Source organism: Sinocyclocheilus rhinocerous, unplaced genomic scaffold (genome assembly GCF_001515625.1).
Source record: "Sinocyclocheilus rhinocerous isolate Xijiao unplaced genomic scaffold, SAMN03320098_v1.1 scaffold736, whole genome shotgun sequence".
In the NCBI taxonomy this organism is placed as follows: domain Eukaryota; kingdom Metazoa; phylum Chordata; class Actinopteri; order Cypriniformes; family Cyprinidae; genus Sinocyclocheilus; species Sinocyclocheilus rhinocerous.
Genome location: NW_015631744.1, coordinates 259758 through 284838, shown reverse-complemented (window position 1 = coordinate 284838; position 25081 = coordinate 259758). Strand labels below are relative to the sequence as shown.

The 25081-nt window shown below is 38.8% G+C and overlaps 1 protein-coding gene across 4 annotated transcripts in view; it reads right to left on the bottom strand.

Moving 5' to 3' along the window:
* Positions 1 to 556: 556 nt before the first annotated feature.
* prickle1a (prickle homolog 1a) overlaps positions 557 to 25081 on the bottom strand; it is a 35768-nt gene continuing 11243 nt past the window's right edge. The window contains exons 2-9 of one of the 4 annotated variants that reach the window (XM_016554790.1): positions 10962 to 11135; positions 8143 to 8256; positions 6262 to 6399; positions 5979 to 6182; positions 4632 to 4818; positions 3686 to 4528; positions 2225 to 3034; positions 557 to 796 (exon numbers count right to left, since the gene is read on the bottom strand). In XM_016554790.1, coding sequence (XP_016410276.1) covers positions 2235 to 3034; positions 3686 to 4528; positions 4632 to 4818; positions 5979 to 6182; positions 6262 to 6399; positions 8143 to 8256; positions 10962 to 11123 — 2448 coding nt within the window. In that variant the 5' untranslated portion in view covers positions 11124 to 11135 and the 3' untranslated portion in view covers positions 557 to 796; positions 2225 to 2234. Of the gene's footprint in view, positions 1323 to 1658; positions 3035 to 3685; positions 4529 to 4631; positions 4819 to 5978; positions 6183 to 6261; positions 6400 to 8142; positions 8257 to 10961; positions 11136 to 14960; positions 15123 to 25081 lie in introns of those variants that run through there. The other 3 variants (XM_016554792.1, XM_016554791.1, XM_016554789.1) reach the window with 3 other exon arrangements.

Sequence of the window (25081 nt, the reverse complement as noted above, 5' to 3'; positions counted from 1 at the left end):
CTCATTTTTTATTATTAGCCTTATTGTTCCAGTTTGCATTTATACAGATTACAGTGATCTGTCTGTATGACCCATCAATAAAACGACACCCGAACAAGCTTTGGATAATACATAACGTATAATGTTTTGTAGTCAATGTTTTAATACACTTTGAGTGACAATGCTGACCAATGTTACATAATTATTTTTAAAACCCTGATTAACAAAAGTGGAGTTGCTGCAAACCTTTGTTCTTTAGTACTTCTTCCTTTTAAAAAAAATCTTTTGAAACTCAGGGATATAAAAAATATTAGCTTTAACTCAACATTTTACAATATATACACATTCGTTTTTGCAAAGTTAAATTACTCTCTCCTTTAGTCTCTAAAAGTGGCTTCATAAATATTATATTCTTCTGGTTCTTTCAAAGACTATAGTCACTTATCACCTAACATGCATTATTGCAGCAGTTAAGCATGGTTTAGATCAGGGGTGGGGAACGTTGATCCTGGAGGGCCTGTGTTCCTGCAGAGTGTAGCTCCAACCCTAATCAAACAATCAAGGTCTTCAGGATACAGGTAGGTATTTTTTTTCAGGGTTGGAGCTAAACTCTGCAGGACAGTGGCCCTCCAGGATCAACGTTCCCCACCCCTGGTTTAGATACTGCGTTGGCAATCAACGTCACTGCGTGGCAAGACCACTGCAATATGTCCTGGACAGCCATTTGGAACAAGTTGTATTCTAATTCTAAGTAACAGCTCGAGAAAGGCAGCTTAAGAAAGGCATATTAAGATGCAGATCAACTGTTTCAAACTTCCTTCTCAATTCTATGAAATTATACAGTTTTTGCCCTTCCGTCCTCTCTTCTGTTTGGACTTTGTCCTTGTGCCAAATGGAAGTTCATCAGTGTAATATTGGTACTGAGGTTGTCTTGGTTGTGGAATAGGCTGGCCCAAGAAAAAGCCTTCCTCCTCTGATTCAGATGATGAAGAGGAGCAGGTAGAGCACCAGTCATCTTCATCCCCGTAAAGACGTGAAAACCTCTCCGCCGCCTGGTTGTGCAAACCGTACTCCGAGTTGGCGTGGGCATAGGAAGGCTGTCCGTAGTGGGAGTTAGGACCTGGCCCGTGCTGCCGGCGGTCCTTTTCTTTGGGCACCAAGTGAAGTGCGTTGTCCGAACGAGATTTACGACTCCTTCTTCTCCTGTGGTGATGACGAGGACGCTGCTGGTCTTGCTCGTCAAAGTGGTACGCTCGTCTCCGAGTGCGTTCGCTCATGGGAGGCTGCCGCACCTCCAGGTCGTCATATCGTCCGTTATCCACAACATCATCTGAGAACTTCACCTGCTGTGGTGTCATTTAGCTTACCTTTGTCCTGCTGTATATGCAGGCTCAGTGTGCATATAGGGATTTTAAAGCTTTAAAAAGCTGTGCTGTGTTACACTAAAAATGTCAATGTCAGTCCAAGATGTCAGTCTACAGTACATGTGCCAACAGACCCACAATAACAAAATATTTCAGACAGAATACAAGAACACATTCTGTGTTAACAGCCTGTAAAATCCCAGACTGACAGACTCAACTACACAATGGATTGATGTGGACAGTAGACGTAAAGACATAGTAGACACAAAATGTGCATGTATATATTTATAGATATATAATTTTTTATTATTAGCCTTATTGTTCCAGTTTGCATTGCATACAGATTACAGTGATCTGTCTGTATAAGCCATCAATAAAATGACACCCGAACAAGCTTTGGATATACGTAACGTACAATGTTTTGTAGTCAATGTTTTAGTACAAATTGAGCGGCTATGCTAACCAAATGTTACATAGTTATTTTTAAAACCCTGATTAACAAAAGTGGAGTCGCTGCAAACCTTTGTTCTTTAGTACTTTTTTCAGTAAAATTCTTTAAAAAAAAAATCTTTTGAAATTCAGGGATATAAAAATATTAGCTTTAACTGAACATTTTACAATATATACATTAATTTTTGCAAAGTTAAATTATTCTCTCCTTTAGTCTCTAAAAGCGGCTTCATAAATATTATATTCTTCTGGTTCTTTCAAAGACTATAATCACTTATCACCTAACATGCATTACTGCAGCAGTTAAGCATGGTTTAGATACTGCGTTGGCCATCAATGTCACTGCATGGCAAGCCATGTGGAACAAGTTGTATTCCAATTCAAATAACAGTTCAAAGCACGTTACATAATGAAAAAAAGTTTCAAACTTCCTTCCCAATTCTATGAAATTATGCAGTTTTTGCCCTTCCGTCCTCTCTTCTGTTTGGACTTTGTCCTTGTGCCAAAAGGAAGTTCATCAGTGTAATATTGGTACCGAGGTTGTCTTGGTTGTGGAATAGGCTGGCCCAAGAAAAAGCCTTCCTCCTCTGATTCAGATGATGAAGAGGAGCAGGTAGAGCACCAGTCATCTTCATCCCCGTAAAGACGTGAAAACCTCTCCGCCGCCTGGTTGTGCAAACCGTACTCCGAGTTGGCGTGGGCATAGGAAGGCTGTCCGTAGTGGGAGTTAGGACCTGGCCCGTGCTGCCGGCGGTCCTTTTCTTTGGGCACCAAGTGAAGTGCGTTGTCCGAACGAGATTTACGACTCCTTCTTCTCCTGTGGTGATGACGAGGACGCTGCTGGTCTTGCTCGTCAAAGTGGTACGCTCGTCTCCGAGTGCGTTCGCTCATGGGAGGCTGCCGCCCCTCCAGGTCGTCATATCGTCCGTTATCCACAACATCATCTGAGAACTTCACCTGCTGTGGTTTGGACTGGGACTTGGACCTTCTTAGGACAGGTAAGTGAGGTGGTTTGGGCCTCTCCTCTGGGAGCGGAACCACTTGCTCCTGTTCCTCCTCTTCAACGACCTCCACACGCTCGAGCTCCGAGGCGAGGCTCTTCAAAGAGTTGGTGCTCCTGTGCAGCACTGATGAATTCAGCGTCCCCATGTTGCTGGCGTTCTCGCAGCGTTCAAGCTCAGAGAACTTTTGTAAGGAGTAGAGCAATGGTTTGTCTTTAATATCCCCATCAACTGAAGCACCTGAAAGAAACACGCAAGTTCAGCGCAAAATATACATTCAATTCAATAGTCCACCAAAAGATGCAAAACTCTGAAACCGTTTACTATATTTACATCTATTTCTTTGATCCCCCCCCACTCCCAACTGCCTCTCATATTTCAGTTTCCACTCAGTGTTGGGGAAAGTTACTTTTAAAAGTAATGCATTACAATATTGCGTTACTCCATAAAAAAGTAACTAATTGCGTTACTTAGTTACTTTTTATGGAAGGTAATGCATTACGTTACTTTTTGTCACCTGGGCTGGGCTTGCTTATTCATTTTTAATAACAGAAAACCCAAAAGTTATATTTTTGGTGACTATAAAGGCCCTTTCACACCAAGAGTGAAATTAATAAGCCTCAGGCTGAAGAAAATGCCTCTGCACTTACTTCCAATTTCTCTCAACACGGGGAAAGGAAAGGTGTCAGTGAATAAATAGGAAAACAAAGTAACTTGCGTTACTTATTTGAAAAAGTAACTCAGATTTTTTCTTGTTAATTTAAAAGTAATGCAATCCTTTACTAGCTACTTAAAAAAAGTAATCTGATTTAGTAACTCTTGTAATGTGTTGTCCCCAACACTGTTTGCACTCAAGAATATATCAATTGCACATTGATCCTTTAGTCTCACCTGTGATGTTGGAGAGTGCCAAGGAGTCCATTGAGTCTCTGATGTTCTGCTCTGCTTGCTTCAGTTCATCTGTGATGCACTCCAGTGAGTCATTATACCACTGTTTATCTTCATGCTTAAAGCTGGCTCCATGCTCCAAATCGAGCTCCTGGAGCTTTCTGCTGCTTGCAGGTCCAGGGTGGCTTCCGTACGCAGAGTCACCTAGTCCATCCTGGGACTGTGCCCAGTACATGTCTGCCTTGTATTTTTTACTGGCCAGATTGCCATTCCCACCACTGCCTGGCATCCTTGACTTTTTTTTTACCTCAGAGTCAGTCGTCCAGAGGTCAGTTGGCTTGGTGTCGTCCGGCTGCTGGAACATTCCATGTTCACCAAACTTGAGGAGGAGCTGGGTCATGTAGTCCTCGTGCTCAGCCCATTCCTCATGGTCCTCGGGTGCTTCCTGCTCCTCTCTGTTCCTCCAGAAGTGGTTGTCTGCAAAGCTGAGCTGTGACAGCTTGTTGGACAAGGTGTCGTCAGCGTTCCCTGAGAGTCCGGGGAACTTGTAGTTGCCTGCGGGTGAAAAGAGAAGAGACTGTCGACACTGGTCTGCAGAGCGACTGCTTTTGCCCATCTTCACGCTGCGCCGAGATTCCCGAGATCTTGCGGATTGGAAGGCTGAATCTGAGGAATCTGAGGCATGGGTGTCCTCCCCAAGGCTGCAGGCCTTGGAACAGTAGATCCTGCCTTGTCTGGGTAGAAAGGGACACCCAAGCAAGGAGCCCTTGCACTGAGCACAGCTAAAACAAGCATCTGTGGCATGCCAATGAAGGCCATCATACGTCATTTGGGCATGGTCCACCCCTAGAAGAAAATAAACAGGAGTTAAAGGTCAGCTTCTCAAAGGCAAAAGCGGAACGTGGTTTGTGGTAAATGACGTCGAGACATCAGAGACATTTGGGCTTACCGATGTGTTCACCGCAGGCCTCACAGTACTCCGCGTACAGAGACTCGAAGCAACCGCAGCAGTAGGGCCGACCATCCTTCATGATGTACCGCTGACCACCCAGGATGGTCTCGCATTCAAAGCAGGAAAAGTGCTTCATATGCCAGTGACGACCCTCTGCTTCCGTGCACTCATCCGCAAAAATAATCTGAAAGGACAATGACAGCAACAAATGAGTGAGGGTGTCTGCGATATAGTGATGCAACGTAAAGTAATAATACTTCGTTAGAGTACTTATGTATTTTTTAGGAAAATCTGTACTTTACTTGAGTTTTTATATTTCTGTCATTTTTCACTTTTACTCCACTACATTTCCTAATTCAAATGTATACGTTTAAGCATATTCGTTACTTACAAAATAAAGTCGGAAGAACATACACTGCAAGAAAGCAGGTTTGACGAATCAGTGGTCTGGCGCTTACAAGTTAATTAATTTTCCACTCAAGTCGAGGCTGGGGTGTGTGATATACAGTATATCTTCTGCGATAATATGCTAAGTGTTGTTTTAACGATGTGCGATCTGACATTATCGAGTAATGTTATATCATATATAGCATATACCATTAATAAAGTTAGCATTAAGTGACTTACATTTTAGATACAATATTGCCTCAGTTTTACCAAACAAAATAGTTCCAAACAAAGATCACAGCAATGTTTTGCGTCTCTGAGCAACACACAGGACGGTGTTTCCTTATTGCATGAATCAGCTTTTTGAACAAATCGGTTGAATGAATGATTCAGTGACTCGCTCATTAACACAGTCAAATGCTTCGTTCCTTAATGAATCTGCCATTTGAATGAATAATTTGAATCTCAATGACTCACTCATTAACAGTGACTTGCTGCCACCTACTAGCGGTTTTTATTTCACATTTCAACTATTTGTTCATATTTTAAATCATTTCAAATGTCAGTATTCAGACTAGATGAAGTGCCTCTTATGCTTACCCAAAGATACAAAATGGAAGAAAGAGTTAAAACCGAACACAATCTTGCTACCAGCTATGAACATTTCCATTTTGCATTTACTTGTACTTTTACTTTCAATACTTAAGTATGTTTAATATTTTAAAAAATACTTTTCATACTTAAGTACAATATATAGGCTATCACATACTTTAAAACTTGTACTCAAGTAATATTCTAAATGATGACTTCAAGTTGTACCAAAGTATTTTTCTGGTAACATATCGGTACTTTTACTCAAGTGTGGCTTTTAGGTACTTCATCCAGCACTGCTGCAATATAACGGGCCTTGTTTCATGCACAGAACAATGAGCATGGCCTTTGAAAAACAAAACTCACCTCATCACAAGAGGAACAGCGTGGCTTTAGCAATTCAGCATGATGCCGTCCACAATGGACCTTCCCATCTTGGTAGAAGTAAATGAGATCAACCAGGAGCTCATTGCAGGTGGAACATGTGAAGCACGCTGGGTGCCAACACTGACTAGGTCCTGCCTGTGAAGCAAACACCACCATCTCCCCTCCACTGATGTTCTCTCCACACTGAAGAGGCAAAATGTTTAAGCAATCAGCATCAAACAGTCACTTGCTTCAGCACAAATCTCTTGGTTCAAACACCTACGTGTTCACACGCCGCATGAAGCATCGTCCTTGGCAGCAGTTTCAGAGTTCCTCGCCCGAGGGCCTCTTTCTTTCTCTGCACGCTAAACATGTGAAGCTCCTTCTTCTCTTCTTCGCTGAGAGACTGGCAGTATCGCACCTGAGGGAGACATTTAAAACGTGTTTGCTGTCAAACTATTCAGAAAGAAGCCCTTGTGGACCACATGCAGGTTTTTTGAGCAAGGAAAAAAGCATCGATGGAGAACTAGAGAAAGTATTGATGGAGTTAGACAACTACAAATGCATAAAATGTTTTGAGAGAGCGGAAAGAGACAGTCAGTTAGAAAATCGACTGGGAATACACAGAATTAATTTTCTGAAAGCTCAGCTGGATCCAACAAATCAGACTGCACTGCAGCAAAAGTTACAATTCTCTTAACTATTGGTTGCATAATAGTAGCTATGGTTCCATCACCCTACTTTAATGCGCATTTTGAAGTATCGCATGAGAAACGAGTGTTGGAAACGCCAAATTTCGAATAAAAATCCCTTAATTCGCAAAAAGGTTTTTACGCTCGCTTGAGGTGGTTTTTGACTTGTGCGAAAAAGGGTTGATGTGAATAATGGGAGATGGAAATGCATTTTGCAAAGTCATTGCGCTATGGGACGGCAAAACCTGACTAACCAGCGGACTAATCTCATTCCACAGCATCTGAAATGTTGTTATGGTCATTCGGAAATGCACGAGCAAAGTCTGTCATCAAAGTATTTCTGTATAATTGCCTCCCAGAAATGTCTTACACGACTGCGTTCCCAAACAGCAGCATCCACGTCCGTATCTGGCGGGTAAGATAAAATGTCAGGACACGCATTCATTGTGTTTCGTCTGCTCGCTCCGAGGCGCTATATATGAAAATTATTATATTCTCCTACTTTTCTTAGTGATTTATCGTGCCAGTTTATCAGGAAGTGACGATTTTGTTCTCTTTGACTTGGATGGAAACGATGCTTGTTCGCAAAAGTTTTATGCGATATTCCAGTTTTGCGCATAAGTTAAATTCGCAACTTTGGATGGAAACCCGGCTAGTGTGTCAGTTTGGCAAACCTTCAATGCTCATCCCCACTGAAATCCAAGCATTCTTGAATGCAGCTCTTAACCTTCATCCTTCTCTCGCGTTTTGTAACAAATCTTTCCCTCACGAGTCAAAATGACCCAAGCCCAAAAATTAGCCTTTTTTTTTTTTGTCCAGAAAGCTTGTATTGATCCTTTTTTTTTGTGTGTGTGTGTGATTTTTTATTTTATTTACCGTTTATTTTTGTGTTCCAAATTCAAGTGGAACAAAAGTAACAAAGTCTTGTAACACTCAGATGAACTCAATAAAAAAATAAAAAAATTCCAGGTCAAAATGACCCCAGGGAAGGATGGATGTCCAGAAACTTTTGCTTAGACCATCTCTTAGTCACTTTGGTGAGTGCTTTTGTTTAATTTTACACAAGGAAAAGGAACACACTAACAAACACAAGTAATGCATGTTCACATGCCACAGTGTTACAGATAACAATAAAACTGCATGTTATGTGACCCACAGCAATGTTGATGCCACATGTCAGATCGAATCTCCCCAAGCAGCATCATACAATCTTCCGCTCAAAAGTCTCATTGTACACGCACCCACAGAGATATGAAGTGACAAAGCTTCTTTCTGTGATGGCAGGGGATGTGGTGAAGCTCTAAACGCATGAAGCTAAAAACACCCACACCACGTTGCAGCTAAAAAGCTATTTGAGGGGGTTTTGAAATGTGATGCGTGGGCATTTTGGACTGCAGCGATGCTGGGGAAACAATAGGGGCTTTCATGGCTGCTGATGAAGCTCCTGCTTTCCTTTGTTTCTATAAACTCACCTCATTGTCATGAGGAGGGAGCTGGTACAGGAGCTGTTTGATGCGGTATTTCTCCCCAGGGCTGTTCACATAAGGCACTTTGTCCTCAGGTAGGCAGGAGAAGTACAGCTGGACCTGGAGGTGAGATGGAGACAGATCGGGGCAGTCAGAGTATGTACAAAGTCCAAAAGGAAGTTACCAACAATGAACTAGCTTAGGATACACCTACACTACCAGTCAGAAGTTTTTGAACAGATTTGTAATGTTTTTTAAAGAAGTCTCTTCTTTACAGCGTAAACAGTAACATTTTGAAATATTTTTACTATTTAAAAGAACTGTTTTTTATTTGAATATATTTTAAAATGTAATTTATTCTTGTGATTTCAAAGCTGAATTATTCAGAGCTGAGTAATACAAGTTTTTTGAGCAGCAAATCAGTACATTAGAATGATTTCTGAAGATCATGTGACACTGAAGACTGGCGTAATGATGCTGAAAATTCAGCTTTGAAATCACAGGAATAAATTACATTTTAAAATATATTCAAATAGAAAGCAGTTATTTTAAATAGTAAAACTATTTCAAAATGTTACTGCTTTTGGTGCATTCTGGATCAAATAAATGCAGGTTTGGTGAGCAGAAGAGACTTCTTTAAAAAAAAAAAAAAAAATTATTGTTAGTGTATCTATCATAAGTGATCTGATCAGAAAGTGTGTGTTTTTGTTGTGGGTCATGGAAGGTGTTTCAGGTGTACCAGTCTGATTTTTTTGGCCTGTCATTCCTGTGTATCTGTCAACAAAACCCTGAGGACTAAGTTGACCCTTGAGACTTGAGACACCAGTTTTGGCTTTTTACTGTACTCTATTGTGCTTCTTTGACACTGTGACCTATGCCTTGCGAGTGGGATCCCTTTATGAGTGCTGGTCGTAACAGCCCCCAGATAAATAACTGGATTGAGCTTGTCTTTTCCTGCATAAAGAGTGTCGAGTCAGTCTACTGGAATGCCATTTAGACCTGTTGATCAGTGGCACCATAAATCACCCTCATATTACCTCTGCTACTGAGCCTTAGGCCCTTGAACAACACTATTCCTGAGTGTTTGTGTTCTTCCTCACAATGATCACCTATAATATGCAGGGCAATTCACAGAACGGCTGCTATAAAGGCATTACAGTTGACTCTTGCATTTAACACAAAAGCTGCACTGGGATTTTAGGGGTCTCCAAATTGCTTTAGACCTTTTCCCTCACCCGTCACTTCAGATTTTATTCAGGGGTGCTCTCGAGGGCAGCCGGGGGAAGTGTGGGACACCGGCTGGAACCAGCGCCAGGAAAAAAAGTTGTGGCTGCGAGCTTGGCTGTTAGCGAGCCGCTTTTCCTCATCGTTTCAAGCCCTTTTGTCTGGCAGCTTGAGATAATGACTTGCAGATTTTCCATGAAGTAGTTTGTAAATAAAAAGCAGCATTTCCTGTTCCCAAATGCCTGTGTGGTGCTTCCTTCACAGTGTTTAGCTGTGTCTGCAAAAATGCAGTCAGGTCCTCTAAATCTTAGTGACTATGACTAGCTCTGCTGACAAAATGATTGACCAACAGTTTGGAATTTTTTAATAAAGATCACATCTGGTGCATTTATTGTATAACAACTTGCACATCACATCTTGAACTGCATGTTACTATTCAGTCAACACTGAGCAGAGTCCTTCCCTGACACTGAAGACATGCGACTACTTTGCATTTTGTGACGCGGCTGTTATTGGACTGCAGTTTTTCTCAAATGACTTAATTTTTCTAAAGAGGTTGCCATTTTGGCTTTAGGCTGCCTCTTAACTATTTTCTAACCCAAATGTGTTGTTCTGACAAAAACACCAAAGCATTGAGGTAAGTTCTCTGTTAAATGCGACCTGGGCTGGCAAAATGAGCACATTTTCAAAAACGAGTTATTTTTAGTTTCACATTCTCCATTTGAAAGACCTTCAAAATGATGTATGATTTGTTGGAATCAGACGTAAAAAGACTGAGCTACAGCTGTTTGAAGATCGATGGAGTCAGCAAAGTCAATTCTGAGAAAAACCGAGTTAAAGTTTTCTGAAGGTTCCAAAGCAAAATCACCTAGCAACGTTGCATCTTTTCCTACAGTTCATTTCTTGATAATAATTACTATGTTAATAATTACAACATAGCTATTTTTTATTTTATCTTTGTTATTATAAATAAGAACAGATGCAAAAAAACAGTAGAACAAATATAAGAAAATTTAACACATTTTACATTTAAACAAAAGCATTCAAGTAAGAAACAAATGTAAAAATCCCTTGTGTTCATTACAAATAAATTGATTAATAAAACTACAAAAGCAGTTAAATCAAGAACAGCCAGTGATTCCCTCTTTTCTTTTATTGTTAGATTAACACTTATGAGACAGACGGCCTATATATTAATGCCTATTGTAATGCACGGATCTAATATAATGTTACACATCAGATGTTTTTCCCCAACAGTTCCCCAAACGTTCACTTAAGACATAACTGATTATGTTTGCGTGAATACTTAAATACTGTAATTCTGTGTATGTGTGTATATTTATCGCACTTCGGAAGAGAAGTGAGTGGAGAAAAGGTACTCCTCTCAGAAAACGTACAAATAAAGATACTTTTAGATGTTTGATTACTATTTGGAGCATTGGGATCGCTAGACAAGGGCTTAATGAACTAATTTTTCACTTTTTTTTGCATGTAGCTCAAAATTAGCCGGTGCGCATTCAGACCAGCGCGGGTCACAAATGTTGTGGAGGCAAGATTCCAGTAAGTTCTAGACTGTCATAAACTCTTCGAGATCGTTTTACCTGCTCTGGTCGAAGTCCCGGCGGCACCCAAGCGTATTCCTCCAAGGCGCAGCCAGAGTCGTCATCCGAGGTGGAGCTCTGCTGGAAGCCGAACGCGAGCTTGTTGACCTTCGGCTCCATGTCCAGCGGCCTGATGGCGCCGTGGAACCCGCCGGAATTCATCAGAAAGACCTCCTAAAGAGGGAACAGTGTGTCACGGATCACAGAACCACATGATAAGATGCATTGTATTGGGATGAGGACAGAAACGCAAATGGAATAAAGCAGCATCCTAAAACATTTGGTGACTTCCAGCCCGGGGTGGAGGCCTGTTAAATAGATTCTGCTCATAAAACGATGGCAGTTTTATTGTTACTGCTATTGTGCCGAGTTTTGCCGTGATGTGGTCGGACATTCCCTTTAAACTTCAACCATCCTAACTCTTTTACAGTCTATTTACTTTAATGCATTTTCCTGACTCATCATCACCGTGGAAGCTTTCTGGTATTTTCCATGTCCTTCTACTGGGACTCTCTTCTGGTTAAGTTGAGCACTAATGCATGCCATATATGACTTTTTTTTACTTCAGAACTCTTTCAGACTGAAATTTCTCAAGACAAGATCGTTCTTCCCTGTCACTCCTTTGAAGTCCACTCAGGACACAAAGCACAACAAAGCCATATGGTAATGCTTGGAAACCATGTCTTTCTTCAAGCCCCTGTGCTGTTTTGGAGGACGGTGTTTTAGAACCTGCCACACCGCATCACGTCCTGCTGAGTGACGTATCATCTGATGCTTTGATCTCTGGAGCAGCTGCTTTTGGAATTAAAACAGGTGAGATGGATGGACCGAACACGCTGACAGGTGTTAGTTCCTCGTGTACAGCAATTTGAACTGGTTTGAGAAGATAAATCCAGATACGTGCATCAACACTGAAAGGGTGAATCTAACAAAATCTAGTCAAATCATATTTCACACCAATGAGAATGGGTAGATCTTATTTATTTGGCAAGATACTGAGAATTAGGAAAAGGGAAAATGTGCTTACTTTTCATGAAACCAATGCCACATTGTGGAAAATATCTAAAACGGGCTTAATTATTCAAAAAATGATTGCACGCACACTTAAAATAATTCATCCTCCATGTTATGACTATCCAACCAGATCAGAAGTAGAAAGAGTAATGCATCAGTAAAATCCCTCAAAACTGATTCACCATAGTAACATTTTCTAAAGTTTCACAAAAACACACATTATCAGAAGGCTCAACTATGCATTAATGCTGGGTAAGCATATTGGCACTGTTTTATCTGTGCCAATTCACATTTGAGTTTTCGGAGCAAATGCAAGCGTGCCAGACCCCTCATGATGGGGGACAACTGAAACGACCCAACATGGTTTTCGGTTCAGGTCTGAAATTCACTTCAGTTGAATTCTGTTGAAATCATACAGACACCCTGACAAAACCACTACAAAGTGAAGTGCTTGTTACGCAATTTTGACTTCATTTTGGGCTTTTAAACACCCCCGACTCTTCTCAGAATAACCTTTACATGGCCAGATAAAGGTTCTTGTAAGAGACTCCTCGAACATTAACCTGGTTATGCAATTTTAGCACAATAGATATATTCCCTGCCATGTTACAAGTCTTCCTTCCGGTGGTACAAAATCCACTAGGACATGATATTTTCTTCAGAGGAAGTCACTGATAGAGGAAAGGAGCTCAAAGTGGCAACACCCATTCTGCTAAACAGTCTCCTTAAGTATGCTAATTTCTGTCTTAGATGCCATCAGCATCACTTCCTGAGCCTCCAGATCTAATCAACAACTGGAGTGAAGAGAAACCGCAGTAATGTTTCATCGAAAATAAACAGCTATTTTACGATTGAGCGGTTCTGAGTGAATTGCAGGGACCTCGGGGAAACCAAGGCAGTTCCTGTCTGCGCCGCTTGCCCTGAAAAAGCCCTCCAGCCCCGAGTATTTAACAGCCTTCTCTCTTGTAGAGCTGCTTGTTAACATGACTTTGGAGGTCTGAGATGCATATCTGTTAGATCCACCCACGGGAGGCCTGAATGGCCCTCAATAGGGAGTAGATGGGTGGAGGGGGAATTCCCTGGGGAGGGGATGGGCCCCGGGTGATCACATAGTGGTAACTGCCAGCGACTCATATGGTAATGGACCCTCAGCATAGCAAAGAACCGTCTGACTTCTAGGGAACAAATGCATTTTTTGCACCTTTACTTTTTACTTTAAATTATGCATTACTTCACAAGTCTAATGAAAATCATACGACTGTTCAACACAATGCAAATGAACGCTCTGACAGAATCATTTGCATGTGTGTTCTGAGGATACCAGGTCAAGACCCAACAAACTACATCTTGAATAGCCCATTTCCACAACTTTAGAACAACTGTTAAGTTGCAATTCTCACAGAAATAGCATGTGTTAGACCAGGTTTGATTACTGTAAGCATAGTATTAGTTAGGCCAACAGAATCAAGTTTTTAGAGACCATAATCTGACACAACTATCCCATTTTTCTCAGCTAAATTAGTCAGAATGACACTCATTATAGGTGCATTAAAAATGATGTGGTTAATGAGATGATTATGAATGGTGTGTGTGTAAAAACAAGCCTTCATTAGGCCCAGTAAATGTGGAAACGTTCATACTGCCACCCGTTTGGCACCGATGCCGCTCCATTAGTCCTGTTTGATTTGGCCCGGTCCAGATCTGAGCCAGTGCTGGAATTCTGTCTATGTGTTTAATGTTAAGAACAGCAGAACTGGCAGATGATGTGAGCGATTCCTGCGCTCCACAAATGTGGACAAAACTTTTGTGCCAGTAATAAAACTCCAATCCAACAAATACAGACGTTTGTTATGACATGTCACTTCCAAAAACACTTGAATACAAAAGCATCTTTGCATCTTCTCAAACAAACTAGTCCAAAACTACAGCAAACTAAAACTTAAGCTAGAACTAAAACCCTCATATGTGACCCTGGAGCACAAAACCAGTAATAAGGGTAAATTTTTGGAAATTGAGATTTATACATCATCTGAAAGCCGGATAAATAAGCTTTCCGTTGATGTATGGTTTGTTAGGATAGGACAATATTTGGCTGAGATGCAACTATTTGAAAATCTGGAATCTGAGGGTGCAAAAAAAATCTAAATATTGAGAAAATCATCTTTAAAGTTGTTCAAATGAAGTTCTTAGCAATGCATATTACTAATCAAAAATTAAGTTTTGATATATTTACGGTAAGAGATTTACAAAATATCTTCATGGAACATGATCTTTACTTAATATCCTAATGGTTTTTGGCATAAAAGAAAAATCGATAATTTTGACCCATACAATGTATTGTTGGCTGTTGCTACAGATATACCCCAGCGACTTAAGACTGCTTTTGTGCTCCAGGGTCACAATTACTAGTTTTTACCCCCCAAAAGACATACAACTGCTATCTGACAAACATATTTATGAACATATTTCCCATTAAAATGCTCTAATCATACAAAAAGAAATCTAAAAATGGGACAAAAATCCCAGTGGATGTTTTACTGAAAGTGCATCAGAGAATACTAGATGTTGGAAACAGGAAGGATGGCAGTGTTGACTCATTTTTGAGCATTTGGGTGATCCTCCCAAACTTTTGGCCAAACTTTAAAGAACTCGAGTGTTATTCCAGGACCAAATGGTTTCGAGGCTTGTCCCAACAGACTGAAGACCACCTGCGTTCTGACCCGCTGGAGCCAGATGACTAGAAGCGTCTGATATTTACCCACAACACACCTCTCTGACACCTTTTTCTTTTCAACAGACCCATGCGGAGTCTGAGCTGCACCTACAGTTAGACCCAGATCTGAGAAGTTTACAAAAGCTTCCAAATATAACTAGAAGAAGTAGGACGTGACACAGCAAAATATAGGTTAAATGATTCACTCCTAAACCCCTGTAGGAAAGACTTTCAATGTGATATACAAAGCATAAACCCAACAGGGACCTTACCTTCTCACTCAGCAACGTCTTCAACCTATTCAATGCTTTCCAAATTAAACAGTGTTCGCCAAAAGTCCCGTGGTTCCTTGACTACATGTTCTCAGTTTGAGCCTCATCCCATTTAAATCCAAAGCAGACGTCGTCTCGTAATTCTAATGCAGGACGTGTATAGTAGAGTGTTTGGAGAGCAACTCCAGCAGATGGCTCTTCCATTTACTGCAGTCCTGTGGAGCCACTCCCCCAACAACTCAAGCTCAGCCCTCAGCGTGGGCCCCGGACCCTCTAAACCAATCCCCCTTCACTTCAAACACAGAACAGCAGTGGTCAGTTTCACACACCCCTTCCTCAGGTTTCTTGAGCAACTCTTTTTTTTTTTTCTTCTTATGTGTGAAAACACCCAACAAATCACTCATGTTCTTTCTTATACATGCAAATGTCAATATTATCAGGATCTGGTCTTATAGAGTTTAGAATTGAACATGTTATTTGCCATTTGTTGTAAGGGCTAAAAAAAAGGGAATTATGAAAAATGGAAATAACGGGCTCAAATTAACATTTAACATTTTCTTCTTCGGTATTTTTGTCTCGTTTCCCAGTACGAATTTCTAATTGCGAGACATAAAGTCGCAATTCTGAGAAATAAAGTCAGAACTGCGATATATAAACTCACAATTCTGACTTTTTTTCCTCACAATTCTGACTTTTTTCTCAGAATTGTGAGTTTATATCAAGCAGTTCTGTCTTTATAACTCGCAAATCTGAGAAAAAAAGTCAGATTTGCGAGTTTTTATCTCGCAATTGTGACTTTATATCTCGCAACTCTGACTTTATAACTCGCAATTGTGACTTTATATCACGCAATTCTGAGAAAAAAAGTCAGAATTGTGAGATAAAAAGTCGCAATAACCTTTTTTTATTTTTTATTCAGTGGCAGAAACGGGCTTCCATACAGTTATGTGAATTTATTGTTAAAATAGAATAAAATATTTGCTAGTGGTGTCGGAAAAATAAACCTGTTTTCACTTTGAACTAAGTTTATTTTTCTGACCCCACTGACAGATTTTTTTCTTGTTTTAAACATAAGAAATCAATCAAAATTAGGTGTGTTTGTTTAAAAAAAAAATCCACCGATGGAGTCAGAAGAATGAACTTAATTCAATGGAAAAAGTAGTTTATTTTTTGGACACCACTGGATCATATTTTATCTTATTTTGATCATAAATTCACTTAATTTTAAACCGTTTTTTTTTAGAAGACAAGACTTCTTATCTCGTCACTTTGCATCTCCAGTAAATATATGCTGATTTAATTGTTTAGATATTTAATCTGGAAAATAACACAAAAATATTAAGCGAAAAAAAAATAACTTTGCTGTAAAAAGTAATTCATAAACATTTATATTTAGGTATTTGTTCTAAAAAAATAATAATACCAAAAAAGCCAATATAGACAGCAAAAAAACCTATTTCTCTCAGTGTCTACTAAAAATATCTCCATTTTATTTTGTCATTTGGCACTTTAAGCAAAAACAAGTGACAAATCACGAATAAGTGTTCATAAACTGAATTTAGCTGCAGTGGCCCTTTATGCATTAATACAGTTTCAGTCAAACGTCACTCTTTCACTTCTCAAGACAACAAAGATGTCATCGGGTCCAGACCACAACACCTGAAAGACTCCACATGGTACCTTACAGAGCGTTTATCATGCAAATCAAAAAGGCCATCCCTATCAGAGCCAATCCACTTCCATACCAATGTTTTGATGTTAGTATGTGCACCATTTGGGGAAATACACTTTTTGGGAGGCTAGTTCTGAAGTCCACACCATTCAACAGTTGCCAAACCACCAGGAGACCCAGAGGAACGAGGTTTTTCCTTCATACATGTGACAGAAAAACAAACCTACAGGAGTTCTTTGAATGAACACAGCTGGAAAATTATGATGACTGCAACCAAACTCCCTACAGAATGGAAATGAATTCTCGCTTTATGAGCACGGTACAGTCAGCTGCCCAAGTACTGACCCCAAAAACCTCAGGGTCCGGCCTAGCGAGACAGTTTACCTCATTCTGCCTTAATTTCCTGTGGAATGTGCTAAAGGTGAAGACCTTCCTGTTGTTTAAACAAACAACGAGGACGAGGAGGACGAGGCCTTGGTTTCCTGAATGAGGGATGCTTGAGGAAGTTATGAAACTGGATTCTTCTACCCAGGGTGGTCTGTGTTGTTACCTCAAACGGTGAGAGGTGCAAACCAACAACTTTGCGCTCATGAAATGGAAACTTCCCTTGGGGTTTGGCCAATTGGCCAATGATGTTGGCTCCCATCGTCGAACCAAACAGGGCAACAACTATGGCTTAAATCCATCTTAATTGTCTTTTTTCCCCAAAACCAAATCTAATCTACCAATATAGGATGCCTATAACAGATCCCGAATGCTCACTAAGCTTTTTACGACTGCTGGCTTGAATAAAAGGGCTGGTAATGGGATGGTGCTCATGGAGGTTTTTTGGAGGACAACGCCATTGTTGCGTTCAAGGCCACAGAGGTGCAAACACAGCAGGAGCCGGTCCAAAGCACAGTCCTTTGTGTTAGAGAAACAAAAGAGGAAGAGGGAATTCCTACCCCCTCGTATTAGCGGCTCGCCGAAAGATAAACAAACCCTCTGACTTACTAAGAGGCTTTTCATGCATCGTGAAAACGTTGCGTCACGTACTAAAAAACGGCATTTCAATTCCACAGTGTCAGACTGTAGATGGAAAAGGAACTGCTTTGGGGTCAAAATGGATGATAATTGGCTTTCAGAGGTACTTTGAAGAAGCTAACAGCTACATTTTTGGTTCTCTATACAAATTCACAGCTTGAGAAACCGGAAAAAGTCACGTCAACCACATTGTCTTTCATGCAGGTCTCAAATGTGACCCTGGAGTACAAAAGCAGTCATAAGTAGCACGGGTATATTTTTAGCAATAGCCAAAAATACATTGTATGGGTCATTTTTCTTTTATGCCAGAAATCATTAGGATATTAAGTAAAGATCATGTTCCATGAAGATATTTTGTAAATGTCCTACCGTAAATATATCAAAACTTAATTTTTGATTAGTAATATGCATTGCTAAGAACTTCATTTGAACAACTTTAAAGATGATTTTCTCAATATTTAGATTTTTTTGCACCCTCAGATTCCAGATTTTCAAATAGTTGTATCTCAGCCAAATATTGTGCTATCTTCGCAAACCATACATCAATTGAAAGATTATTTATTCAGCTTTCAGATGATGCATAAATCTCAATTTCGAAAAATTGACCCTTATGACTGGTTTTGTGCTCCAGGGTCACAAATAACCATTGCAACATAGTTTTGGTTCATTATAGATCGCCAGTGTTAAACTAAAGTGTAAACTAAGCAATACATTCACCTCAAAAAGTTTTGTCTTGTTTTTCAGTAAAAATATCTAAAGTTTCTTGATATACGTTTACTTGAGATGCAAAATGACCTAAGTCTTATTTTATGAGAAAATTATCAAAATTAAGGTAATTGGAGTCAGAAAAAAATACTTGTTTTCACTTTTGAATTGTTTATTTTTCTGACCTCATTGAAAGATATGCTTGATAACTTTGATTAGTATCTCAGAATACAAGACTTCTCGTGTTATTTTCCATCTCAAGTAAATGCATCTTGATTTTAGATCTTAGATATTTGTACTAGAAATACAAAAATACTGAGTAAAAAAAGTCACCTTTTCCAGTGAAATGGTTCATAGATAGTGTAATATTTATGCATTTGTTCTAAAATGGCATTTTTTACTCAGAATTGCCATAAATTCAACCAAAAAGTTAATATAGACTGGAAAAAATGACTTATCATTATCTACAAAAAAATATTTATTTTGTTGTTAGTTTTCAGAGGTACTCTGAAAAAGCTAACATGTTTGGTTCTCTATTCAAATTCACAGCTTCAGAAACTGTAAAAAGTCACTTAACAACATTGTCTTTCATGCAGGCCTCAAATATCACAGTTTTGGTTAATTTTGATCTTCAGTGTTAGTAAACTAAGCAATATATTCACCTCAAATAGTGTATATTTGTCTTGTTTTTCAGTACAAATATCTACATTTTCTACATACCTTTACCTGAGATGCAAAATGACACAAGTCTCATTTTCGGAGAAATGTATCGAAATTAAGTTTGGTTAAGGTCATTGGAGTCAGAAAAACAAATGTGTTTTCACTTTTGAATTAAGTTTATTTTTCTGACCCCATTGGTAGATGTTTTTTTGATAACTTTGATCAATTTCTCAGAAAACAAGACTTCTCGTGTTATTTTGCATCTCAAGTAAATTAAATATTTGTCCTAAAAAGACAAAAATACTGAGTGAAAAAGTCACCTTTTCAAGTGAAATGGTTCATAAATAGTGTAATATTTATGCATTTGTTCTAAAACGGCTTTTTTTTTTCACTCAGAATTGCCATAAATTCTACCAAAAAGTTAATAAAGACTGGGGGGATCTGCTAAAAATACCTATTTTGTTGTGTGGCACTTTAAGCAATATTGAGCAAGAAAGCGACTGATAAATGAGCTTTAGTGAGTCGAATCCCAGGTCACTGACGGATGTGAATGAAGTCATTTATACAAACTCCTGAGCCAAAAATACCAAAGGTTTCCCAAAACCCTTGAGAAGAGCCCTTCACATGAGAACTCTATCTATCCTGGTTTTCAGGACGACCCTGAAAATAGACCAATCCATCACGCTTCTTTCACAGTTCAGGGTTGAACAAGGATTCCTGTGGAATATAAAACAGGACAAGTCACACACCCCTGACCCGGGATCCTTTCTGAGCACAAGAGGGGTCGTAAATCTCATGGTCACAGCGATTCAAACAGCACCTCACACCTGGCTCCAAGCTCTCGGGCTGTAAAACAGAAAGGCCGCTTTGACCCGGCGTGTCCGGACACACTCACACTTAGCGGCCAATGCTACGCTCACATCCCGCTTTAACACGATCTCCAGGGCGCTTGTAGGACTCGGGCCCCAAAGGATTGACCCATATCTGACAGCGTCCTAAATTCAGACTCTTAATGTGGGCTAATTATCACATGGACGATGTTTTCCTGTAGTAGACCATTTATTGTAGTAGTACACATTTTCCTGTAGTAGACTGTACACATTTTCCTGTAGTACACCATTTCTTGTAGTAGTACACATTTTCCTGTAGTAGACTGTACACGGTTTCCTGTAGTACACCATTTCTTGTAGTAGTACACATTTTCCTGTAGTAGACTGTACACGTTTTCCTGTAGTATACCATTTCTTGTAGTAGACTGTAGTAGTACATATTTTCCTGTAGTAGACTGTACACGTTTTCCTGTAGTACACCATTTCCTGTAGTAGACTGTAGTAGTACACGTTTTCCTGTAGTAGACCATTAAACGAGTACATATAGACTGCATCTTGCATCCTGTGGCTCAGTGGTAGAGCATTGCGTTAGCAGCGCAAAAGGTCTTTGGTTCGATTCCCAGGGAACACACATACTGGTAAAATATGTACAGCCTGAATGCACTTTAAGTCGCTTTGGATAAAAGCGTCTGCTAAATGCATAAATTATTATTATTATTACATAAATTCAACCAAAAAGCCAATATAGACTGGATAAAAAAAACATTTGGATTACACATATTACACACATTTTGTTTTAATATAAACAAACTATTAAACATAACGTGATGCATATTTGTTTAGTCACACGTAAATGAAACAGGTCAGATTTCGGCACTCAAAATAAATAATTTTGAATAAAATTGTGTAAAGTATTAAATAAATTCAGTTAAAAAGTATGAAAATTGGTTAATTTATGTCTAGCTGTGGAACAAGCAGTTTTCAATGGGTTAAAATTCATGAGAATGAAACATAATGGATTTACTGATAATAAATATATACACTGTGTGTTTAAAACACATTCAGTTTATTAGCAATACTACAAAAAATCTGGCCAGTTTCATTTCTGTATGACTGACAAATATGCATCACATTAAGTTTATCAGTTTATGTTAAAACAGTGTAATCCAAACGGATGGGAATTTGATATACAATCTCAAATTTAGGCCTAGATATTTTAACGAGTGTTGGGATACAACATAATAAACATTATGATATATAAGTATGGTGATTCAATGATCCTCTCAAATTTGTGATTTTCTCAAAGCGCTCTGGATCTTGTGGAGTCAGGCTGTGTGTATTGGGTCTAGATATCCCAGCATGCCTTGGGGGGCTGGACTGGTGCGATGGCCCTGAGTTTGGCTGCTATTTATGACCCTTAGCAGCAATTGTTGCAGATAGACCTCAGTTGTGTCCACTCCTTATCATAAAAGTGAGGCTGTTCTGGGACTTTAATGACCTGTCAATGGCCGTTATCAGAACACAGGCCTAACAAAGGAACGGCCATAAAGAACAATAAAGTGCTGTTATCCTACTGTAAAAAGCAATGGCCGCGATCCTAAAGAATAGCGAGAGGTCAACTGCTGCAGCCTGGTATTGACTTATAGAGAGATTATCACTGTCAAACGCCGGTCAGACGCCTACAGAAATCCCTTTATTTACTGTAGAATCAAGCAAAACTCAATCCAAATGATACCAAAAGTCATCTTTGGTCGACCTTAAGGTTTGCCAATAACATTTGACCGTGCTAAGACTAATTTCATATAAGCTTCAATTGAACTACTGAAAAAGGCCTGTTTTGTTGCTATACATTTATGTATATTGGGTGCTTAAGTGATTTTAAATATTTTTGACTTTAAAACCACATTTATTATTTTTAGATTACCATTTTTTTCAGTGTACTATGAATGCAGGGTTTTTAATCGTTGAATAAATCCATAAAAATATTTTTATTACTTAAAATTTAAACTAAATATTAAGGGAAATAAACAACAAACAAACAAAAAAACATACATATTTCAGCCAGTTGGCAAAGCAATATTTCTTGCTTAAAATTATAGACATTTTTTAAAAATTACAAAAAACTGTACAGACATTAAAAAAACAAATAAAAAAAATACAAGAAAAAATTATATAGATATTAAAAAACTAATAAAAATTACATAAACAAGAAAGTAATAAACATTTTACTACAAATATAAAAAATAAAAATGTATATTTAAAAATCTCATTAGTAATATTAACAAAAACTATATAGACATTTAAAAACTGTGTAAAGATATTTAAAAAAACAAAAACTAAAAAAATCGACAAACTATACAGACATCAAAAACTAAAATTACAAAAAACTAAAGAAAAGTACTAAACCTTTTACTAAAATTATATTAAAAAAAATAAGTATATATTAAAAACCTCATTAAAATATTAAAAACTATATAACCGTATTTAAAAGAAAATTAATAAAAAACCTAGATTAAAAAAAAAACAAAAAACTAAAACTAATAAAAATGACAAACTATAAAGAAATTTAAAAACTATAATAAAAAGTTAAAAAAAAAAACTATACAGAGCTATTAAAAAAACTATGTACATAGAAATATAAAAAAACTCATAAAAATGACAAAAACACAAGAAAAGTGCGGAACTTGTTACTAGTAGAATTATACAAATTTAAATATATATATAAAAAAATCTCATTCAAACAAAAAGCTATAATAGTATCTCAATTATATTGAAATAGCACTGACTTCAATTCAGCCAAAGTCTTCAACAGAAATAACCAAGTAATACTTGAGATGAAACTTGACTTTGAAGTTCAAGAGATGTTTGATCTCCTCAAAATTCATCTTTAATGTTGGCTTTATCATGCAAACAAATTCACCCGAGACCAAAATGTCCAACCAACTATCACTACTATGTATCTCTACATGAAGCCTAAATCACCTTCTAAAGACTTTAAGCAGCTTTAAAACATTCAGACTAGACTTTGTCAAACATATATCACAGTTTGTCTTGGCAAACCTTATTTTTATCATTGACTCGGGCTCATATTCATTAGCAAACTTCATTTGAGCGCCCCCAGTGATGCATCAAACTGGCATGCAGAGATGTACAGAAGCTTTAACTCTCCAGACGTCAGGAGCAGAGCTGATGTGAACAAAGAGGGCTGGACACAGCAGCACCCCGGGGTGTTACGAGCAGGAAGCTGCTTTATAGAGGCCTCTAGAAGCACACAATGACCGTGTGGCCGTCTGCACACACACACACACTCAACACACACACACACACACACACACACACACACACACACACACACACACACACGGTCAGAGAGGCCAGCGAGGTCGAGTGGGGTTTTGTGCTGACAGTTTAGTGACAATGTAACGGTTTACTTACACAACATTGTAGTCTACTCTTCCAGGATCAGGAAACAGTCCTCCATAACATGTGCTGCACACATCTGAATATTTGGGTTGAAGTGTTCGGGAACAGTGTTGTAAATACAACTTAACCACTGATTTCTAGTCGTGTCCTCTTTTGGAAGACCAAACAAATTGGTTTCGCTTTCACAACGAAACACACAGCGTCTTCACGACATGGCGGCGATACTAGATACAACAATACTACAGCGAGAATAAAAGTTACGCCTTCATTTGGGCGGCGTTATGCAAATCTTCCCACATAGTGAGGTGGATATGTGGGGGCGTGTTAGAACGAGCCGTTTTAGGTAGGCGTGGTTAACTCTTAACTTTTATAAAGAATATCTCTTTGGATTTGAGACTTTAGTCTTTGCAACTTTACAGATCTTCTTTATGCACCAAGAGCTTGTAACACTCCAAAGAGAAAGGAACAATTGAAATCGCATCATATGACCCCTTTAATGACAATAGAGTACCTTCATTTTTACCTTCAATTTTCATTGGCAAAAAAGAAAGAATTTATTTGAAATAAATGCAATTTTTTTTTTAAAAATATATATAAACATATTACATTACATATAAATAATATATATCAAAGTCGGCATGAAACGGAAGTTGCGATTGTCTTTTCTTCTCTACTGTGAAGTATATCCGAATGAAACGGCATCTGAAATGAGGGCGGGACTTGATTTCGTCCTTCGGGAATTGATTGGATCGTCGGAAGCTGGGCACACACACACACACACACACACACACACACACGGTCAGAGAGGCCAGCGAGGTCGAGTGGGGTTTTGTGCTGACAGTTTAGTGACAATGTAACGGTTTACTTACACAACAAATACAGTGACTTACACACAATCCTACTATTCAGTTCATCTGTTGAAACAGCAGCAAGACCTCAAACTGACATTCTCTAAAGTCACACTCAAGAATTAAAGGAAACTTGCAGGTTACTTCACCAAAAAAAACAATTATATTTCGTTCAAAGAAAATTAAGCCTGTTTTAGGCCCATTATGATTTTTTTAAAGGGGTCATATGATGCTGCTAAAAAGAACATTTTATTTGAAATAAATGCAATTTTTTTTTTAAAAATATATATAAACATATTACATTACATATAAATAATATATATCAAAGTCGGCATGAAACGGAAGTTGCGATTGTCTTTTCTTCTCTACTGTGAAGTATATCCGAATGAAACGGCATCTGAAATGAGGGCGGGACTTGATTTCGTCCTTCGGGAATTGATTGGATCGTCGGAAGCTGGGGGCGTTGCTAACAAAATTGAGGCAGATCTGAATGCCAGTTTGCAGTTAGTGGTGGGGGATTTCTCTCCACTGGATTCACCGCCGACACCCTAGCATGAATAAATGCAATTGATCGCCTGCGATTTTGTGTAGCTTGTCATTGAACTACGGCTCTGTGTAGTAAATGCCGCTCCATCTGAACGCACGTGCTGGAGATTTACTTCTAATCACAGGAGCGGCTTTACTGACTAGATGCACATGAAAATCGCATTCGATTTTTTGCACAGCCCTATATAAAGTGAAGCATCAGCTTCAGCTTTTCCCCCTGTCGTTTATTCCAAACGTCGCTGATGTCACTGCAGCTGCTGGCAGTTCCAGATAGCTCCGCCCTTGCGCCATAGCTCGTGACCGGAAGAGAAGATGAGTCGTTTTGAGGGGGAGGGGAGGTTAACGTTTTTGATTAAAGATTACGAGAGCACATGAATTAAAAAAAAAATGAAAAAATAAAAAAAATCATGAATT